This window comes from Trichosurus vulpecula, chromosome 6 (genome assembly GCF_011100635.1).
Source record: "Trichosurus vulpecula isolate mTriVul1 chromosome 6, mTriVul1.pri, whole genome shotgun sequence".
Lineage (NCBI taxonomy): Eukaryota > Metazoa > Chordata > Mammalia > Diprotodontia > Phalangeridae > Trichosurus > Trichosurus vulpecula.
In genome coordinates, this window is record NC_050578.1 from 43,736,383 (window position 1) to 43,753,644 (window position 17,262).

At 35.4% G+C, this 17,262-nt stretch overlaps 1 protein-coding gene across 1 annotated transcript in view; it reads left to right on the forward strand.

The window, feature by feature from the left end:
• The window catches only part of ZGRF1 (zinc finger GRF-type containing 1), an 81,203-nt gene that overhangs the window by 36,681 nt on the left and 27,260 nt on the right, over nt 1–17,262 (forward strand). Inside the window, exons 9-18 of the mRNA XM_036764929.1 lie at nt 1,748–1,853; nt 1,934–2,037; nt 4,690–4,813; nt 9,288–9,928; nt 10,612–10,750; nt 12,612–12,787; nt 14,594–14,790; nt 15,653–15,792; nt 16,485–16,628; nt 16,952–17,066. Coding sequence (XP_036620824.1) covers nt 1,748–1,853; nt 1,934–2,037; nt 4,690–4,813; nt 9,288–9,928; nt 10,612–10,750; nt 12,612–12,787; nt 14,594–14,790; nt 15,653–15,792; nt 16,485–16,628; nt 16,952–17,066 — 1,886 coding nt within the window. The remainder of the gene's footprint in view (nt 1–1,747; nt 1,854–1,933; nt 2,038–4,689; nt 4,814–9,287; nt 9,929–10,611; nt 10,751–12,611; nt 12,788–14,593; nt 14,791–15,652; nt 15,793–16,484; nt 16,629–16,951; nt 17,067–17,262) is intronic.

Here is a 17,262-nt window from a genome sequence, read left to right on the forward strand (position 1 = left end):
TACAATGTCACCCTAGTCTTTTTTTATTAATTAATTAATTTATTTAACATATTTAGTTTTCAGCATTGATTTTCACAAGAGTTTGAATTACAAATTTTCTCCCCATTTCTACCCTCCCCCCCCACTCCAAGATGGTGTATATTCTGGTTGCCCCGTTCCCCAGTCAGCCCTCCCCTCTGTCACCTCACTCCCCTCCCATCCCCCTTTCCCTTCCTTTCTTATAGGGCAAGATAAATTTCTACACCCCATTGCCTGTGTATCTTATTTTCTAGTTGCGTGCAAAAACTTTTTTTTTTTTGTTTTTGAACATCTGTTTTTAAAACTTTGAGTTCCAATGTCATCCTAGTCTAAGTCATATATTCATTTGGAGCTTATCTTGGTTGAGATGGATGAGAGTATAAATGTGCAAGACCCCTATATTTCCCGTTTGGCTAACAAGTGGGATATGGAAGGTCTTGCCTAAGATGCCAGGTATTTATCGTGAAGTTATTATTGGACAAATAGATGAAGTCCTTCTAATCTGGTTTTAAAGATGAAAACAAAAAGCAAGGTACAAATAACACTTATGAGCTACTTTACAATTACCTGGTGTGTCCCTGGGATTTTCTTGGTTTACTCTCTCATGTTAAGTCTTATAGAGGTGTGTATAGATATCATGGTATGATGGTAAATGTTTAAATCAAGCCCTTATTTGTATTTGCTGATTTCCAAGGTGTAAATGCTCACAGTAAAAGTTGAACAACGGCTCCTATACAGTTCAAGCTAGTTTCAGCACACCCCTGTAATTCCTCCCTTTGGACTCTACATTTGAAATTCTAACTCAAATTCTATAAGAGAAAGGGAATATATTTCTGATACTCAAAGCTCTAACACATGGATAAAGGCCTTACTTATTAATATAACTATATGTATGTATTCTATAGCAAGAAATAATTAATTTATTTAATGTTCCTCAGTGAGAAAGAATAGCACTTACAATTAAAAAAATCCTAAGAGGGAAAACTGTATCCATCATATACACAAGAAGGAGCATATATTTGTACAGACTAGATATTAACAAAAGCGTTGTAGTAGTTAAAGATTTTTTGGGCCCCCTGGTACCTCACTGCCTTATGAGGTACAGATGAGCGTCATTCTGTGTCAATGGAAAGAATTCCCACATTGGGAGATTACAAATCTCAACCTTCTTACTGCCTGGGTTTTTTAACTGTAAGTGCTACTCTAAGTAAGGCCTTTATCCATATGTTAGAGCTTTGAGTATTCTATTGTTTGCCAAAGATTGAAGTAGTGTAGCATGATGGGATTGGGTGCTGGACTTGTAGTTGGGAGATATCAGTTCTACATCAACCCTGATACGTATTAGCTGTGTGACCATGGGAAGGCACTGAGCCTCTCTGAGGCTCTCTTTCTTCACCTCTGAAATGAGGCTAATGGTACTCATAATGCCTACCTCATAGGGTTCTGAGTTTCACATGAAATGTGTAAATACTTTGCAAACCTTAAACCATTATAAAAATGACAACTATTATCATTCCTTTGTTAGCAAAGTTGAGTGATTTTCATGAGAGTATGGTAGATTATTTACAGAAAACATTTTCTTTGCTTTTATGTGAGTAATACTCTTAGTTTTCTCAGAATAGAAATGGTCACGGGATGTATTGGTGATTTGCAAATGTTCTTTTCATAGAAAAAAAGGTTTTTTATGTATTGTTAGTTTTAATGAGGTAAATGGACATATATATTTAAGTCCTCAGATGGAGAAAACTTTTTGGAAGAAGGTCTAAGCTTCAGGGGAGAGGATGATTTTCAAATGACAACTGACTTTATTAAGGACCTGAATGAAAATAATACCTGTAAGTAAGATTTAAGTTTGTAAATTACCAAGTAACACTGGGGGTAGTTATTAAATAGAGTTGTCTTTTTTCCCCCACAGCAGTTTTGGATTTCCCTTTAACAGATTCTGGCAATACTGTGTCATCTTATCCTTTGGACCATAGTTTGAAGTTACCAGGATGGTCCTCATGGGAAACAAACAAGGTATAAACAGAGCTTTCATAGCTTGGGGAGATTTTTTATTTTACATATTATTGTTAAAAAGATGTGGATGATACATGTCAGCTAAGACTCTATTCATCCTCTCATTAATTCTATTGTAGACTAAACTTGCCCATCACCTTTTAGTACCAGATTATAAAAAGGAGTGGTTATATTGGACAATCGCTTGAATTCATTTAAAACTGTAATGCAGGGGACATCCCAACTGAGCGTGACTCTACTGGCCATGTGGTATTTCTCACTTCCTTCGCTTTCCGGTTTCCTAATTCCCGGAATGATATGGCCCTGACATTTCTTTTCCAGGAATTTATCATGAATTGAAATATATCACAGATGGTCTCAGCATTCAGTTTTTGGACACTGGAAAGCAAGTCTGATGATAAATTAATTTTTTCCCAACAGTGCTCCCCAGTTTGATGTTCCCTATTGAGAAGACAACTTTTTTTTTTAGAGTTTGCCCGTAAGGTTTAGTCATTTAGTCATTATGTCAGGCTTTTACTTGAACTGAAAGATTATAATATCAAAATGATAAAAGGTATTAAAAATTGAAGTCCTGAGAATCTATTTCTACTCTGTTTTTCTTAATTTTTACTCTTGCTATAGGATTCTATCCCATTGTTATAATTTTTTTTTAAATGTACCTCCTTTTCAACCCCTCAATTTTTACCCCTCTGATTATCTAGGGGTGTTTAAAAGACCCATTTTTCACTTTTTTTTTTGCAAGTTTAATATCTTCATTTGTAAGTTTCAGCAGCCAGTTCATCTCTTCTTTTAGCTCTCCTGTAAACTCCTTCAGCACTTTGTCTTACCAGTGTAATAATAACCCATCTCTGTTTATAAATCTTTTTCCATATACAAATACCTTGTGGCAAGAGAGGTTATACATGTTACAAAAGGATCTCTTTTTCTGTCCTGTTTGTTGTTATATGACAACAGAAAAAACTGCTTAATGTTCTTCTGTAAGTTCTTAATGTTCTTTTGTAAATTCAAAGTTCTGAGTTCCCTAATTCTAAGTGAATTTCAAGAACCCTCTCCTTGAGGTGGGTGGAAGCATGTGGAGGGACAGTGCCTGTCCTTTTGGCAGCTTAATTTGGTTATCCCAATTCTAAATGGGTAAAACTAAGCTAATGATATACCTTTCTCCAATTGTTTTCCATAATACTCTAATCAGAGTAATATATGTATAAAGTACAGAAGAGCTATTTTAAAGCAATTAATTTGATCACATCCTAAGATGGACAAGATAGAATAAGAGATAGAGAATGGACATGTGATTTCATTGAGAATATCAGACTCCTGGGTGAGGAAATTCTCCTTACTAAAGTAGGTCAGCACTTCTGCAAATTTTAGTCTAGAGATGTAACAGAAAATTGTTGTTCTTTTATTTTTTTTAAGTAGTATCTACTAATTAATAGCCATTTGACTCACCATATTCTTCTTTAACACAATAACTTAAGATGGAGTCCAATTAAATCTGTTGGGTTCAGATCTGGTTTGGTCTGGAAAGTTCATTTTAATGGACTATAGATGCTTAAGTATGGACTAGCCTTGGGCAGGGTAGTCCTTAGGTCTGAGACCATCAAGGGGATCTGCTTCATTTAGTCTATAGTAAAGTGACTCAAACCCTGTTCCTAGAGCTCATCCTGTCTCACTCAGGGGCCTTAGTCCACAGGATGATATAGTAACATTTCCAATCAGACTTAAATTTTTGAACACCAAGTATTTATAGAGTTCTGGATCATAGGTTCGCAGATCTAGAAATGTAAAGGAGCTTCATCTGGTTCAACCTCCTTTTGCGGATGAGAAACAAGCCAAGAAGGCTGAAGTAATTTGCTCAGTTTCACACAGCAAATTAGGGTTAGTTCCCTGGTTCTCGTTCCTGTGCTTATTTCATTCTTAAGCAGCTATTTTGGCAAGGTTTGGTGGTAAATGCAAGGGGCACCATGGAATAAGAAACAATCCCTACCTTGGAAAAGCTTGTGGTCTCCTTGTGGAGACAGGACACAGGCAGGTAGGGAATGGTATATGTTGGCTTATGATTAAATACTGGGACGAGAGACACTGTTGTAGGAGTCCAGAGGAAGCATCGTTAGCTGGTGTGCTATGGGAATGTGTCTGAGAGGGTGCGTGGTGTAGTAGAAATCCTTGGAATTAGAAGCTGGCCACCTGGGCTTAAATCTTGGCTCTGCTGCTTCTTACCTTTTGTGACCTTGTGCAGCTTAATCTCTGGGATCCTAAATTTTCCTTGTCTTCAAAGTGAGTCAGTTGGACTACATGATCTCAAATGGCTTTTCTAGTTCTAAATCCTCTGCTCCTCTATGTTTTCAAGGCTGCATCCAAACCAGACCCAAATCAGATAACCTTTAGTCATTTCAGGAATTTAGTATCTGTTTACATTTTACCTTTTATTTTATGTGATTTAATGAAGCAAGGAGTTTTATCCCTGTCCTATTTGGAAGGACCTTTCAGCTTCCTTTGTCCCTAAGTGATAAGCATTATTAGAATTAAATATTTATTTAGGTGGGCATTTAGATTGTAGAAAATAGTGACAGATTGAAAAATAGACAATCCAAATATCTTAGTGCACTGATGTATTTCTTTTGGCACATCATATAATTTTTTTTTTCTGCTTAGGTGATGTCACCAGTGCAAAAGATGTCAACACTGAGCCCTGATTTGACCTTTCCTTTGAGCCCAAGAAATGAAGACATTATGATAAAATTCCCTGAGGAGTCTTTGAAAGCAAGAACCTCATCTGGTAAACCACTATTGCAATAATAAATAGATCTGTTGCATTTTTGTAATATTTGCCAGTCTGTGCAAAACTACATTGATAGCCGAGTGCCTGTTACTGACCTAAAAACAAGATATTGGAGACTAAACTCCAAATGAGCGGTTGCTAAGGATTCTATTTTCATACCTTTGCCCTCTCTGACCCTTGATTCCTCTAGTCACAAGCTTCTAAGGCTTTTCACCCCAAGTAATTTATTATTACCATATTTCCTCTCTTATTTTGTCAGAGACACAGACATTTCTGGAAAATAGTACACTAGAATTGTTTGCTACTTTCTAGCACTGTTGCTTTATTGACTTAACAGGTTTACACCAACACTCAGAATTTAAGATGATAGGATTTAGAGTTAGGAGATACCCTAAGATACTATCTAATCGAACTTCCTAACTTGACAGATGAGGAAACTAACATGTCACAGGACCTAAGCCTTCTAACTTCTAACTCCAAGTCCAGTGCTCTGCTTGTAATATTATTTATTCTTTCATTTATAGTATTTATAACAATATTTATAGTATAGCACTTGTTAAAGTAGCTCAGTAGCACTGTGGGGTGTGTGGTGTGTTCAGGGAGGCCCAGCACCTCTGTCTGGTGTAAGAGCTTGCCAAGCCCACCTCTCACCCAGCTCTCACCGCTCCATTATTTCATTCATGGAAAGGGTTTTTGGAAACTTTTTCCAATGGTTAGTAATCTTGTCAGAAATTATGGTACTTTTTTATTTATAGTATTAACTCCCACTGAAGAGTATAGAGATTCAAATATATAAAGAACATAAGAAAAAAATAATAAAAATGAATGGAATGAAGTTAAAATAGTATAATTGCTTGCACATGAATCCATATTAAACCCCATGCAGAAGATACTATGTATATTTGGTTGTAACCCAGTAATAACCAAATCATCCAGTTATTTCCCTGATTGTGATTTACTCCCTCCTACGTTGAGTTTTTGGGTCTCTCTGGATCTATAACAATTCTTTATAGTTGTTGGTTCCCTTTCCAGACTTAGTTCTTGAGCTGAGGCTTTGTGCCAGGACCAGACTTGACCCCTTGCTGGTCTCTTGGGTAGTTGGCCTTGACGGGTTTTGTCCTGGATTTGTGTGTTCACCTCCACCTCCAAGGGTGTGTCCATGCTAAGAGTTGTAGAGGTTTTTGTCTTTCCTGAATTTTTGAGGTTCAGAGTATTTGCTCTAAAGGACCCTCAGTGGTGTTTTATGATGGAGTACTACTGACCTAAGAGCTCTTGGACCTGAGGTGTCCCGATATGAGTGCTGCCATACCATTCCTACTTACTTCCAAGGTTAAAACTATAGGTAAACTGCTGCTTCCATTTATATAACCTTGTAGGTAATAGGATTCTATGGCCTGTTTCTGGTCCCGAAGGAGGCTCCCATCTTGTTTGCTGGTACTGGTATTTCTGTTGGGCTTCCTTCCCTGTTGCCCATGGACTCTTGGATTTTTGTGTAGTTCTAGGGTGGATGAAGTAATCTCATCAGATTTGTTATTGATCATTACTCAGTCTGGTGCTATTTTCAGGCTTTTGCTGAAGTAGGTATGTAGCTTCCTACCTTTGTTCAGGTAGAGACATCTTAACCAGAAGTTCTACACATGATTATTGGTAGCTTGCTTTTCTCCTTTTGAGAAGTTCCTGTTCATATCTTTTGACCATTTATATGTTGAAGAATGTCTTATTTTATATATTTGAATCAGTTTATTATCTATTTATTTATTATTTATTTTAGATGTCAGATCTTTATCAGAGAAATTTACTGCAAAAATTTTTTCCATGTTAACCATTTATTTCCCTTTTTTTTTTTTTTTTTTTTTTTTTTTACTGTTGAACTGACTTTATTTATGGAGGAGAAAATGCAGCAACAATGACTCACAAGTTGAATTACAGAGAAACTTGAAATTTTTCTTTTAACTCAGTGTCTAGGTGATTCTCGTCCTGAGGATGGCTGAGGCAACCTAAATTTCAAAAGATCCAGGTTAAAATCTAAGAAGGTGTAAGTGTCGTAGTTGTGATGTTGAAGGTTCTTGTAGGTAGAATTATCAAATGCCTCTGCATTTTCAGTCTCTTTTGGTGGCTGTTGCATTTTAGACTTCTTTTGTTTTTCCTTTTCATTGCCTCCTGATTTTGTAGAGAGAAAAGCTGTTAAAGCAAATTCTTGAAGCCCCCATGCTTTTAGTTGTACGGTCTTCAATACCGCCCCTCGGCCCAGTCCCAGGACAGAGGAAAAGGCCATAGCGGTAGTGTTGGGGGACCTCTAGGCGAGGGCGACACGTCCAGAGCATTTATTTCCCTTCTAATTTTAGCTGATCGATTTTGCTTGTGCAAAGCTGTTCAATTTTATTTAATCAAAACTGACCTTTTTTTTTTCTCCAGTGATTCTGTCTCTTAATTGATCATGTTTGATCATCTGACCTAGCCAGAGTTGTGAAAGGTATCTTTTCCCCTGTTCCTCTAATTTGTGTATAATGTGATCTTTTATATCTAGGTAATTTTTCCGTTTGGAATTTATTGTGGTATATGGTGTGAAGTGTTGAATAAATTTAATTTTTGCTAGACTATTTAGTAGCTTTTTCTCACATAGTAAGTTCTTATCCCAATAGTTGTGGATCTTTGTATTTATTGAATACTATGCCACTGTATGTTTTTGCTTCTGGATCTTATATTTCTAATCTGGGGCACTGATCAACTTTTCTGATTTATAACCATTACCAAATAGTTTTGATCATTATTGCTTTGTAGTAAGTTTGTAATTTGGTGTTGCCATGTCTCCTTCCTCTTTTTAAAAATTATTTCTTTTGAGGCTCTTGATTTTTTTGTTCCTTCAGATGAATTTTGATATTACTTTTATAGTTCTACAAAATGCGTTGATAATTAGATTTGTGTAACAATGAATAAGTAAATTTAAATAATATTGTCATTTTTATTATATCAGCATGGCTCAACCTTGAGCAATTAATAGTTCTCCATTTATTTTAAGTCTGCCTAAATAATCTATTTGTATCCCCAGCACTTAGCACAGTGGTTGGGGTATAGTAAGCACTTAATACTTTTTCATTAATTCATTTTTATTCATATAATTTCTGTGTATATCTTAGGAGGTGGACTTCCAAATGTCCTACACATTCTGTAGTTATATTGAATGGAATTTCCCTTTCTATCTCATCTTACTTGGTTTTATTGGTAATACACAGAAAGGCCAATGATTTATGAAGGTTTATTTTATATCTTGCTACTTTGCTGAAGTTTTGTTACCATTTAATATTTAGTTGGTTTGCTTAAAGTTCTCTAAGTAGACTGTCATATCATCTGCAAATCTTTACCTGTGCTTATTTGCTCAATTTCTTTTGATTATCTTATTGTTATAGCTTACCTTTCTAGATCTATATCAAATAATAGTGGTGATAATGAACATCTTTGTTTTATCCCTGATTTTATGGGAAATACCATTAAGGTTTTTGCCATTACATGAATGATGGCTCTTGGTTTTAGGTAGATACTGTTTACCATTTCAAGGAGGGGGCTATTTATTCCTATGCTTTAAAATTTTTAAAAAATATGTAAACATGTTGTAAAAAATGCTTTTCTATATCAATTGCTATAATCATGATTTTATTGTTTTTATTATTATGGTCTATTATGTTTATAGTTTTTTTCTATTCTTAAAGCATTTTAACCTCTTTATTCAGAAACTTTAAAATTATATTTATGTATTAAGGTTTATGAAGGTAATACTTAAAAGTTTGGCTTTTCTGCTTTTATGTTTATTATGTACTAGAGCATGATCACTTTTTAAGTGCTTTGTGAATTATTAAATACATAAATTCTCTAATATTTCCATTAAGTTTTCTCTATATGTATGTCGATTCTGATTTTTCCAACAGTCCAGTAAGATTTTTAGCTGTTCTTCTGTTTTTCATTCTTTGTGACTTGTCATGTTTCAGTAGTGGAATATTGAAATCTCACACTATTTTTTTGTCCTTTTTTTGCAATTAACTTCTATAAAATTTAGAAATTTCACTTCTATGCCATTAGGTATCTTTGTTTTTATTGTTGATTATTTTTCTTGACAGTGGTATTGATAATCACAATAGAAATCCCAACCTGGCACTTAAATCTCTCCATCAAAACAACCTTTCTAGAGTTCTCTCATATCTTTCCATTTAATGTACTTCATTTTCTAACCAATGTGATATACTTGGTATTTTCCATACTTGGCATTCCATCTCTAGTGATCAAGTAGTCTAAAACTTCATTTCAGAGAATGTCAGTGAAGTTTTACACTTCTTACTTAATAACATAAACTGCTTATTTTTATTTTAATATGGGATATTAAATTATATGGCAATTTTTTCTTTTTATTCTACACACAATGATTTCTATGGAATTGGTAATGACTCCTAATCGATTTTTTATTTCTATCACCTTTCAGGAGTAGAAAAGTTCAATTGTTCAGGAAAAGTCAACATCCAGAGACTTCACAGAGCTAGGAAACCACTTATTACTCTGCCACCTGTTGAAGGGCATTCTCTCTCAGAAAACTGCGCACATAGAATGGACTCTGAAGTCCTGAAGTCCTTTGGTAGCGCCATCCTTGACTCATATGAGGAGACAGCAGGTTCTCCTGTCAGCTACTTTGGCCCTGAGGATAGGAATAGGAAAACCTCTGTTTCTCAGAAGTCTGGGGAAGAGACACCTCTAAGGCTTTCATTCTCCTCTCTGGTGCCTCCACTAAGCAAACAAAACAAGTGGCTGAAATATCAAAACACACCTCAAGGTGACTCGATTACTCTACCTACAAGTGATGTGAAAGTGAATGAAAACTTCTTTGCTGCCTCTGCCTCCGATGCGCTAGAGGATTGTCAAAATGGGGCTGCCAAGAAAAGCCCTAAGGACTCTGTGCATTTGGAGATGATAAAAGGCATGCTTCATCAACGCCAAGCAGATTTCTGCCACCAGGAATCAGTTTTCAGAAAGAAAACACCATTTCAGAATTTAGAGCAGACTGAGGAAATACAAACAATGTTAAGTCAGACGGCCCACAATGGCTTCAGTGTAACAGGAAGTACCCAGGTAAGGAGCTGTAATAAGTTAGTTGTCACTCTAAAAGTTCTTCTATTAGAAAGTATTACCTGAATTTTAGAGAAGAAACCAGCACAATGAACTGCAAATAACTATTTCACTGTTGGTATGAATACTTTTTTGGCCTATACTTATGCTATTCTCTTTAGCCTATTCAAATAATAATATATAGTTACTAACTCCTTTGTATTATTACTAAAGAATTTTCTGGATAGAATATTTTTAATTAATATTAATAGAATAGAATATTTTATTTATATATTTATTTCTATATATTTAATAGAATTTTTTCTTAATAGTACTATTCTTGTGAAAATGTCATTTATTGACATAGGGTTTTTCTAGATACCAGAAATCAAGTGATATATTTTGAATATATTGTGCCAAGAAAATTAATCACCTTTATCACTTATATTTTGATGCTGTCGTTTACCCAGAAGTAAAATATTTCAAAGTCTCGAGAGGGAGGGGAGAGTAAAATCAAGCTTATGGTATTGTACATACCCGTCCCTGGCATGTTGTTCTTTATTTATAATTAGAATATACTTATCTGGAATTCAGAAATGAAGTCTTGCATTAGTAAATAAAAGGACTGTGTGTTTTATTAGACATTTCAGCAGAAAACATCTTGCTAATTGCTCATTTTTATGATTCATTAATTTGTTCTTTTTCAGGAGATAAATGCCAGCGCATTGTCATTTCCCAGTGGGCAAATATCAAAATGTGCCTGTGTTCCCAAAAGACAGATTCACATACCTGCTGTTTTTCAGTCACCTGCTCAGTATAAACAGGTCTTTTCAACCTCTCTGATAGGTATGAAATGTCTTTCAATGAAAAAAAAAACATGGTTAGATTTGTTCTACTATCATTGCTTTTGTACTTTTGTTCAATAATCTATGAAAAAAGATACAGGACTAGAATAAAAGAGAGGAAGCAGTATCTGTAGACTGACTTCAACGTCAGTGCACCCGAAGGGGCTGAGAAAGCTGAGCCATACACTGTCCGAGAGACCGGCCTGCACAGTTTTGGTTGGCATTTCAAAGCTAAAGCTCCCGTAGAACGCTGCTGTAGAGACAGCACTGTTTGGTGATGCGCTGACCAACACAAATAACCAAATCGAGATCAGTAAAGTCTTTAGGAAGCTGAAAGGGAACAACATGAAACTCAGGTTTTACCCCGTGTGTAACCTGTGATTGTCAAAATGAGACCTGAGCTCAGACGTCATATCCAGTGTCTTGAGCAGTTTATAAGTGCTACCTCTTAAGATCACCGAGGGAAAGTATGGCATACTGGATGGAGAGCCAGCCTTGGAGCCAGGAAGACCTAGGTTCAAGCCCCACCTCTCACACATACCTGTCTGACCCTGGCCAAATCACATATACTTTCCTAGCCTCAGTTTCCTCATCTGAAAAAACGGGGATAATAATAGCACTTACCTTACAGCTCTCTAAGACTGACTAACTTGCAGAGGAGGTGCTAAGCTGCACTAAGGCGGGGTGGGGGTGGGGATCATCCTTATCCAAGAATTCCCAGGTCCAGTCTCTATCCCTCCTTCTAAGGTGTCAGGCATCAAACCATGGTGATCAGAAATAGCCCTAGCCAAGCAGAAAGGTATTTAAGCTACCGTTTTAAATTAAATGGAGTTGGAATGTGGAAAAGATTATTTGTCATGCTTGGGCTTCTTGGGACCAAACTACAAATATGAAATAATCATTGAACACCAGTGGTTCATTTCATCAGTAAAGAATTCTTCTATATGCATTTCAAGGAAATGGGCAGTTCTTTAGGTAAAAGGACACGTGAGCTCTTGGCATCCATCAAATTATCTTCCACATATCTTTCAGAGCTATTGCAGCCAGTAGCCCACTTCCTCATGTGAAATTTATCTTATCAAAAATAAGATCATCTCTGAACTCATTTTGAAAATTTGAAATTTTTGAAAGTCTCACAAGGGTATGTACCAGGCACTTTTATTTGTTAGGTTCCTTGAAGTGTATAATGTAATGCTGAGTCTACTGTAAACATTATTTAATGCTGATGACATGTTAGTGTTGATGGTAGCAATAATATTGGTTTGAAGGCATGAGAGAAGAAATTTAAAGTGCAAATAGACTGTATTTGTCCAAGGGGCTCCTTGAGGCATTTATTAAATCACTTGACATGCACTTGATTATCACCTGATAAATTATTACTTGATAAATCACCTGCGTATGCCAGGTGCTGGGCATAGACACAAAGACAAAAGAAGAAATAGCCGCTGGTCTCATTCATTGATTCATAAATAATGATACTTTAATAATGTTGATTTCAGAATTTGTCATGAGGATAAATCACATATTTTTTGATAAATTTAATAATAATTATAACTGATTTATATACCTTGTGATTTTAGGTTTACAAAATAATTTTTTTCATGACAATCTTCTGAGGCAGGAACTTCAAGTATTATTCCCAATTAATAGAATTATAAAATGACTTGTCCAAGGTCACAACCTGTAGGTGGTGGAGTAAGCCCTAGAACCCAAGTCCTCTGATCCCATTTCCAGTGTTATTTCCAGTATCTTTGCATCTCAAGAAATTTTATTCCTAATGGTAAGAAAAAGAAAGTATCCGTATACATATTTGGAGGTAAATTTAAATTTTCATCTCTTTTTTATCTTCTTTTCAAATCTAGAACACTTAAACATATTACTGTTTGAAGTGTCCAAAAGGTTGCACCAAGCTCTTTTGAAGGTTGACATATCTTTTTATACGTCAGTGAAAGCAGAGAAAAAGAAAAACAGCATACCAACCTGTCATCACCATCAGCCTGCAAAGCTGGTCATGGTTAAAAAGGAAGGTCCAAATAAGGTAGCCTAATTATGTTTCAACTAGGTTCTGTTTGATGGTGTATTTTGGAAAAAGTGAAGCTACTTGGTAGAATTTAAACCAATATCACCTATTCATTCAGTGCAAAATACAGTTTTCCAGGGAACGTTACTGGAAGAGGGTTTCATTTGTGGGCTAGTAAGTTATTTTTGTACGTATATTCATATAAATAAAGGTAGTTTAAGGGCAGGAACTGTATCATTTTTATCTTTTTATCTCTGGCACCTAGCACAATGCCTGGCATGTTGAAAACAATTAATACTCAGTCAAAGAACTGGAAGTTTCCCACCACTTAGGAAATGGCTGAGCAAATTATGGTCTAGGAAAGTAATGGAACATTATTGTGCCATAACAAACAATGAAAGAGACCGTTTCAGAGAAATATAGGAAAACTTGTATGAACTGATGCAGAGAGAAGTGAGCAAAATCCATCAGGAGATCAGCTTATATAATAACAATATCATTGTAAAGACAAACAACTTTGGAAGACTGAAGATCTCTGATTAATGCAACGATCAACATGGTTCTAGAAGGCTAATAATAAAGCATGCTACCTGCCTCTTAGCAGAAAGGTTTGGACTCAAATTGCAGAATAATACATATGTTTTCAGATACAACTAATGTGGGAATTTGTTTTGCTTGAGTGAGTATTTGTTACAGAGGTTTTGTTTTTTCTTATTTCTCATTTTGGGAAGTTGGAGGAAAAGGGGGACCAGGGACAAAGTTACCTCCCCTACCTCCACCCCCACCACCAAAAAGAAAGAAAAATGAAAGGTCCTTGAAACATGTTTTTGAAATGCACAGAAGGTAAAAGAAGAAAACCACAGACAAGCAGGACAGCTTTGAGAATAAGATGTTAAATTTATTATATATTTAAAAAAGAAAGAAGCCTATACATAATATAGACTTACAGTTTTATGCATAACCCTCATTTTAGTTGTTTGTTCTCATATTATTTGATGTTTGTTAAATTTAAGATAAAAAAGAGAATCATAATTTTTAAAAAGTAGAAAATGCTTTTTGAATTGGACTGACTTGAATAAAGACTGGGCCATGGTACACTATATTAATATACTCTTTTAAAAGTAAATTTTTATCAACTTTTTTTATAAAACCCATATTTCCCTCTATATCCCTCTTCCTTTCCCCTACCAGAGAGTCATCCAACTATAACAGAATATTTTTTAATTTAAAAAAAACTCAGGAAAATTGATCAATATATTGAAAATCTATATATGCAATGTTTCAGACCTGGGCTGTCCCACCCCCACTTATGCACAGGAACAGAAGAAGGTAATCTTCTCATGTATCTTCTCTAGGGCCAACTTTGCTTTTTTATAATTTCACAACATTAATTTATATATTTTTTGTGGTTATTTCCATTTCCATTCCATAGTAATTGTGTATATTTGTTTTCCTGGCCCTGCTTATTATACTTTCCATCAGTTCATGTATGTCTTCCTGTGATTCTTTGTATTCATCATGTCTGTCATTTCCTGCACAGGAATTTTCCATTATATTCATGTGCCACCATTTAGCCTTTCCCCCAATTACTAGGCATCTATTTTGTTCCAGGTTCTTTTACTAATGTACTGTTAAAGTTTTTGTTTGAGTACAGTACTCAGTATTAGTAATTAGCTATTACAGTTCTTCATTTGAATTTAATTAAGCAGTTTCCAAAGAAAAATCATTTCATTCTTCTATTGTGTTTGTAAGAATATACCATAGTAAAACAGCACCATTTTAAATCTTTAATTAAATTTTAACTGCTTTTTTTTTTCTTCCTAGGGTCGTCTCTTTTATACTTGTGATGCACCAAAAGCCAACCAATGTAAATTTTTTAAGTGGCTTGAAGAAGTAACCCCAGCTACTTTGACACAGGCAGGATCTATACCCTGCACAGTTTTACATGATATAAAGAGTACTGGAATATACCTAAGATGCCAAAATATACCCCTCTATGAGGAGTGTCAGCTTTTGGTGAGGTGCGTTAGGTATTTTACAAAATCTGACAAATGAGTGGACTTGTGATCCTAACAGACTGGTGGAATCCAGTTTCACCTTAATCAAGCCAGACCTGCAGCAGATTAAAAGCTCTTTTGGCCTCCACCAGCAGACCATAACAATATGAGAGCAGGTGGCAGGGAGACTCTTTCCCTGTCACTGGATGTGCTATTCTTTATAATTCAAAGGGAATCATAGTTCAGTTGTCTACCTGGTTAGAAAATGCAAGGTTTTAATTTTGTAGTTTGTGCTTCTTGAGTAGATATAAATATTTTCTATTTATATATATGATTGTACCATCATGTGTGATATTAGCTTGTATAAAAATTTACGCAAAAATCCATTGGGGAAGATTTAACTTTACAAAATAATTCACAGTAGGATTCCTTTAAATAGCTTGTTCTATTACATTTGGAATACAATGAAATTTACATGCAACTCTTTAGAAATATATTTATTGCATCAAATGAGGTGAATTTATAAAGTAATAGCATTAATACTTAGGGTATTCTTAGGCACATTATGCCTTTATACTTTTCAGATCATTTCACATCCATTATTGTAGCAATCAGTGAGCAGCTAGGTTGGACGTACCCATTTCCCCAGTTTTACAGATAAGGAAATTGAGATTTAGAGAACTTTTGACTGAGATTCTACATCAATTAATGCAGCAGTGGGCCTCCTACCAAGGCATCTTGGCTCCTATTCCAATACTTTTACTGCTATGTGGCTTTCTCAATGCTGTGTTAAGATTTTCTGATTTAATCATATTCTACTATTTCAAATCCAACTTTGTCACCTTGATCGTTTAGACTGTAGACATGTTTTTCTTTCATTTTGCAGGAAAGGATTTGATTTTCAGAATAAACAGTATGGCAAATCGAAGAGATTTGCTCATGTAAATCCTGAATTTCACAATGAATCTAAAAGCAAACTTTATCTTAAACTGAGTAGGAGAGAAAGTTCTTCTTCCTATGGCAAAGGTAAGTTGTCCTAATCATCACTGAGGGAATTCTCCCATTTTATATGGTGTCTCATTAACATATATACATCACCTATATAACTTGATAGATAGATATCACATACATAGATTTGATAGTATAGATTACCTCTGTTAAATGCTTGTGATTGGATTTGATAAAACAGGAATGTCCCACTAAAATTGAACTAAGACACCCTGTACCTGAAGATCTCCTGAATCCAAGTTCTTTTCCTGGGTCCTAGTCATTGAGGACAGGGACCCCTGTATATTGTCTTTGTGCCCCTAGCACCTAACATAATTTCTTGTACTTGTATCTACTTAAAACAAGTTTGTTGAGGCTTCCCAAAGATAATCATAACACCATCCAACTCTCTCATTTCCCTGAGGTAGGTCTAGAACAGGATCCCCCTGGGCATGGGGTAGAGGTAGAGACCTCACATACAGTATCCACCCCATCTCCCAGCACCAAATCCTACTCACCAGCAACCTGGAGCAGCACAGAGTGAGCCTACCCTGTGCCCACTTCAGGGCTTAGATTGGGAAGGGTCACTGACTCTCTCCCCTGGTTTTCGCTTTCCAGATCTGTTACAGTAAGAAAAACTTGAGAAATTCAACTTTAATGAACACAAAGAACAGGTCTGTCACATTTAATGGGGGAAGATTCCATTAAAGCCCTGCTTGTATTTTTTGCAGATGACCTCTGGGTAATTTCAAAAACCCTAGACTTTGAGCTGGATACTTTCATTGCTTGTAGCATTTTTTTTGGACCATCATCATACAATGAGGTCGAGCTCTTGCCTCTGAAAGGCTATTTCCCTTCAAATTGGCCATCTGACAGTAAGTAATGGTGTACGATAATTTAGTTTAGTCTGTAGTTTTTAAATTTTTGTTTTTTGTTTGTTTCTTTTGTTTTAAAAGATGGAAATACAGTACAAGCAGAGCACCTGTATGGGAGAAAGTTTTATGGTATTCCAACTGAATCCCCTTGGCACATAAGTACCCACGTTTGACCTGTTACTGTTTACTCAAAGGGTATTTTTTTTAATGGAATGAGTTAAAGTCATAAAGATGAAGTTTTAGTTTTGCGTAATATTTGTTATAGAGACTTTTGTGAATAGTTTGTTTTATAATAAATGTTCATTTTTGTGATCTTTCTCTAGCGGTGGTTCATGCTTTACTGGTTTGTAATGCTAGCACAGAGCTGACAACTTTGAGAAACTTGCAAGAAAACTTCAATCCAACCACTCTGCCTATAATACAGCACCTGTTAACAATGTATGTAACTAATCATCATTGATTCAGTAGTTTCACAAATGATGTATAGAGGAATGTGAAAATACCATCAACAAGTGTCATTCAAGGAATATGATTACACTGTTAGTTTTTTTAAAAATCCATCATAAATCAATTTACGTTTCTGTTAGTGTCATTAAACATGACAGTGTCATTATCTGTCTATATCAGGCATTAA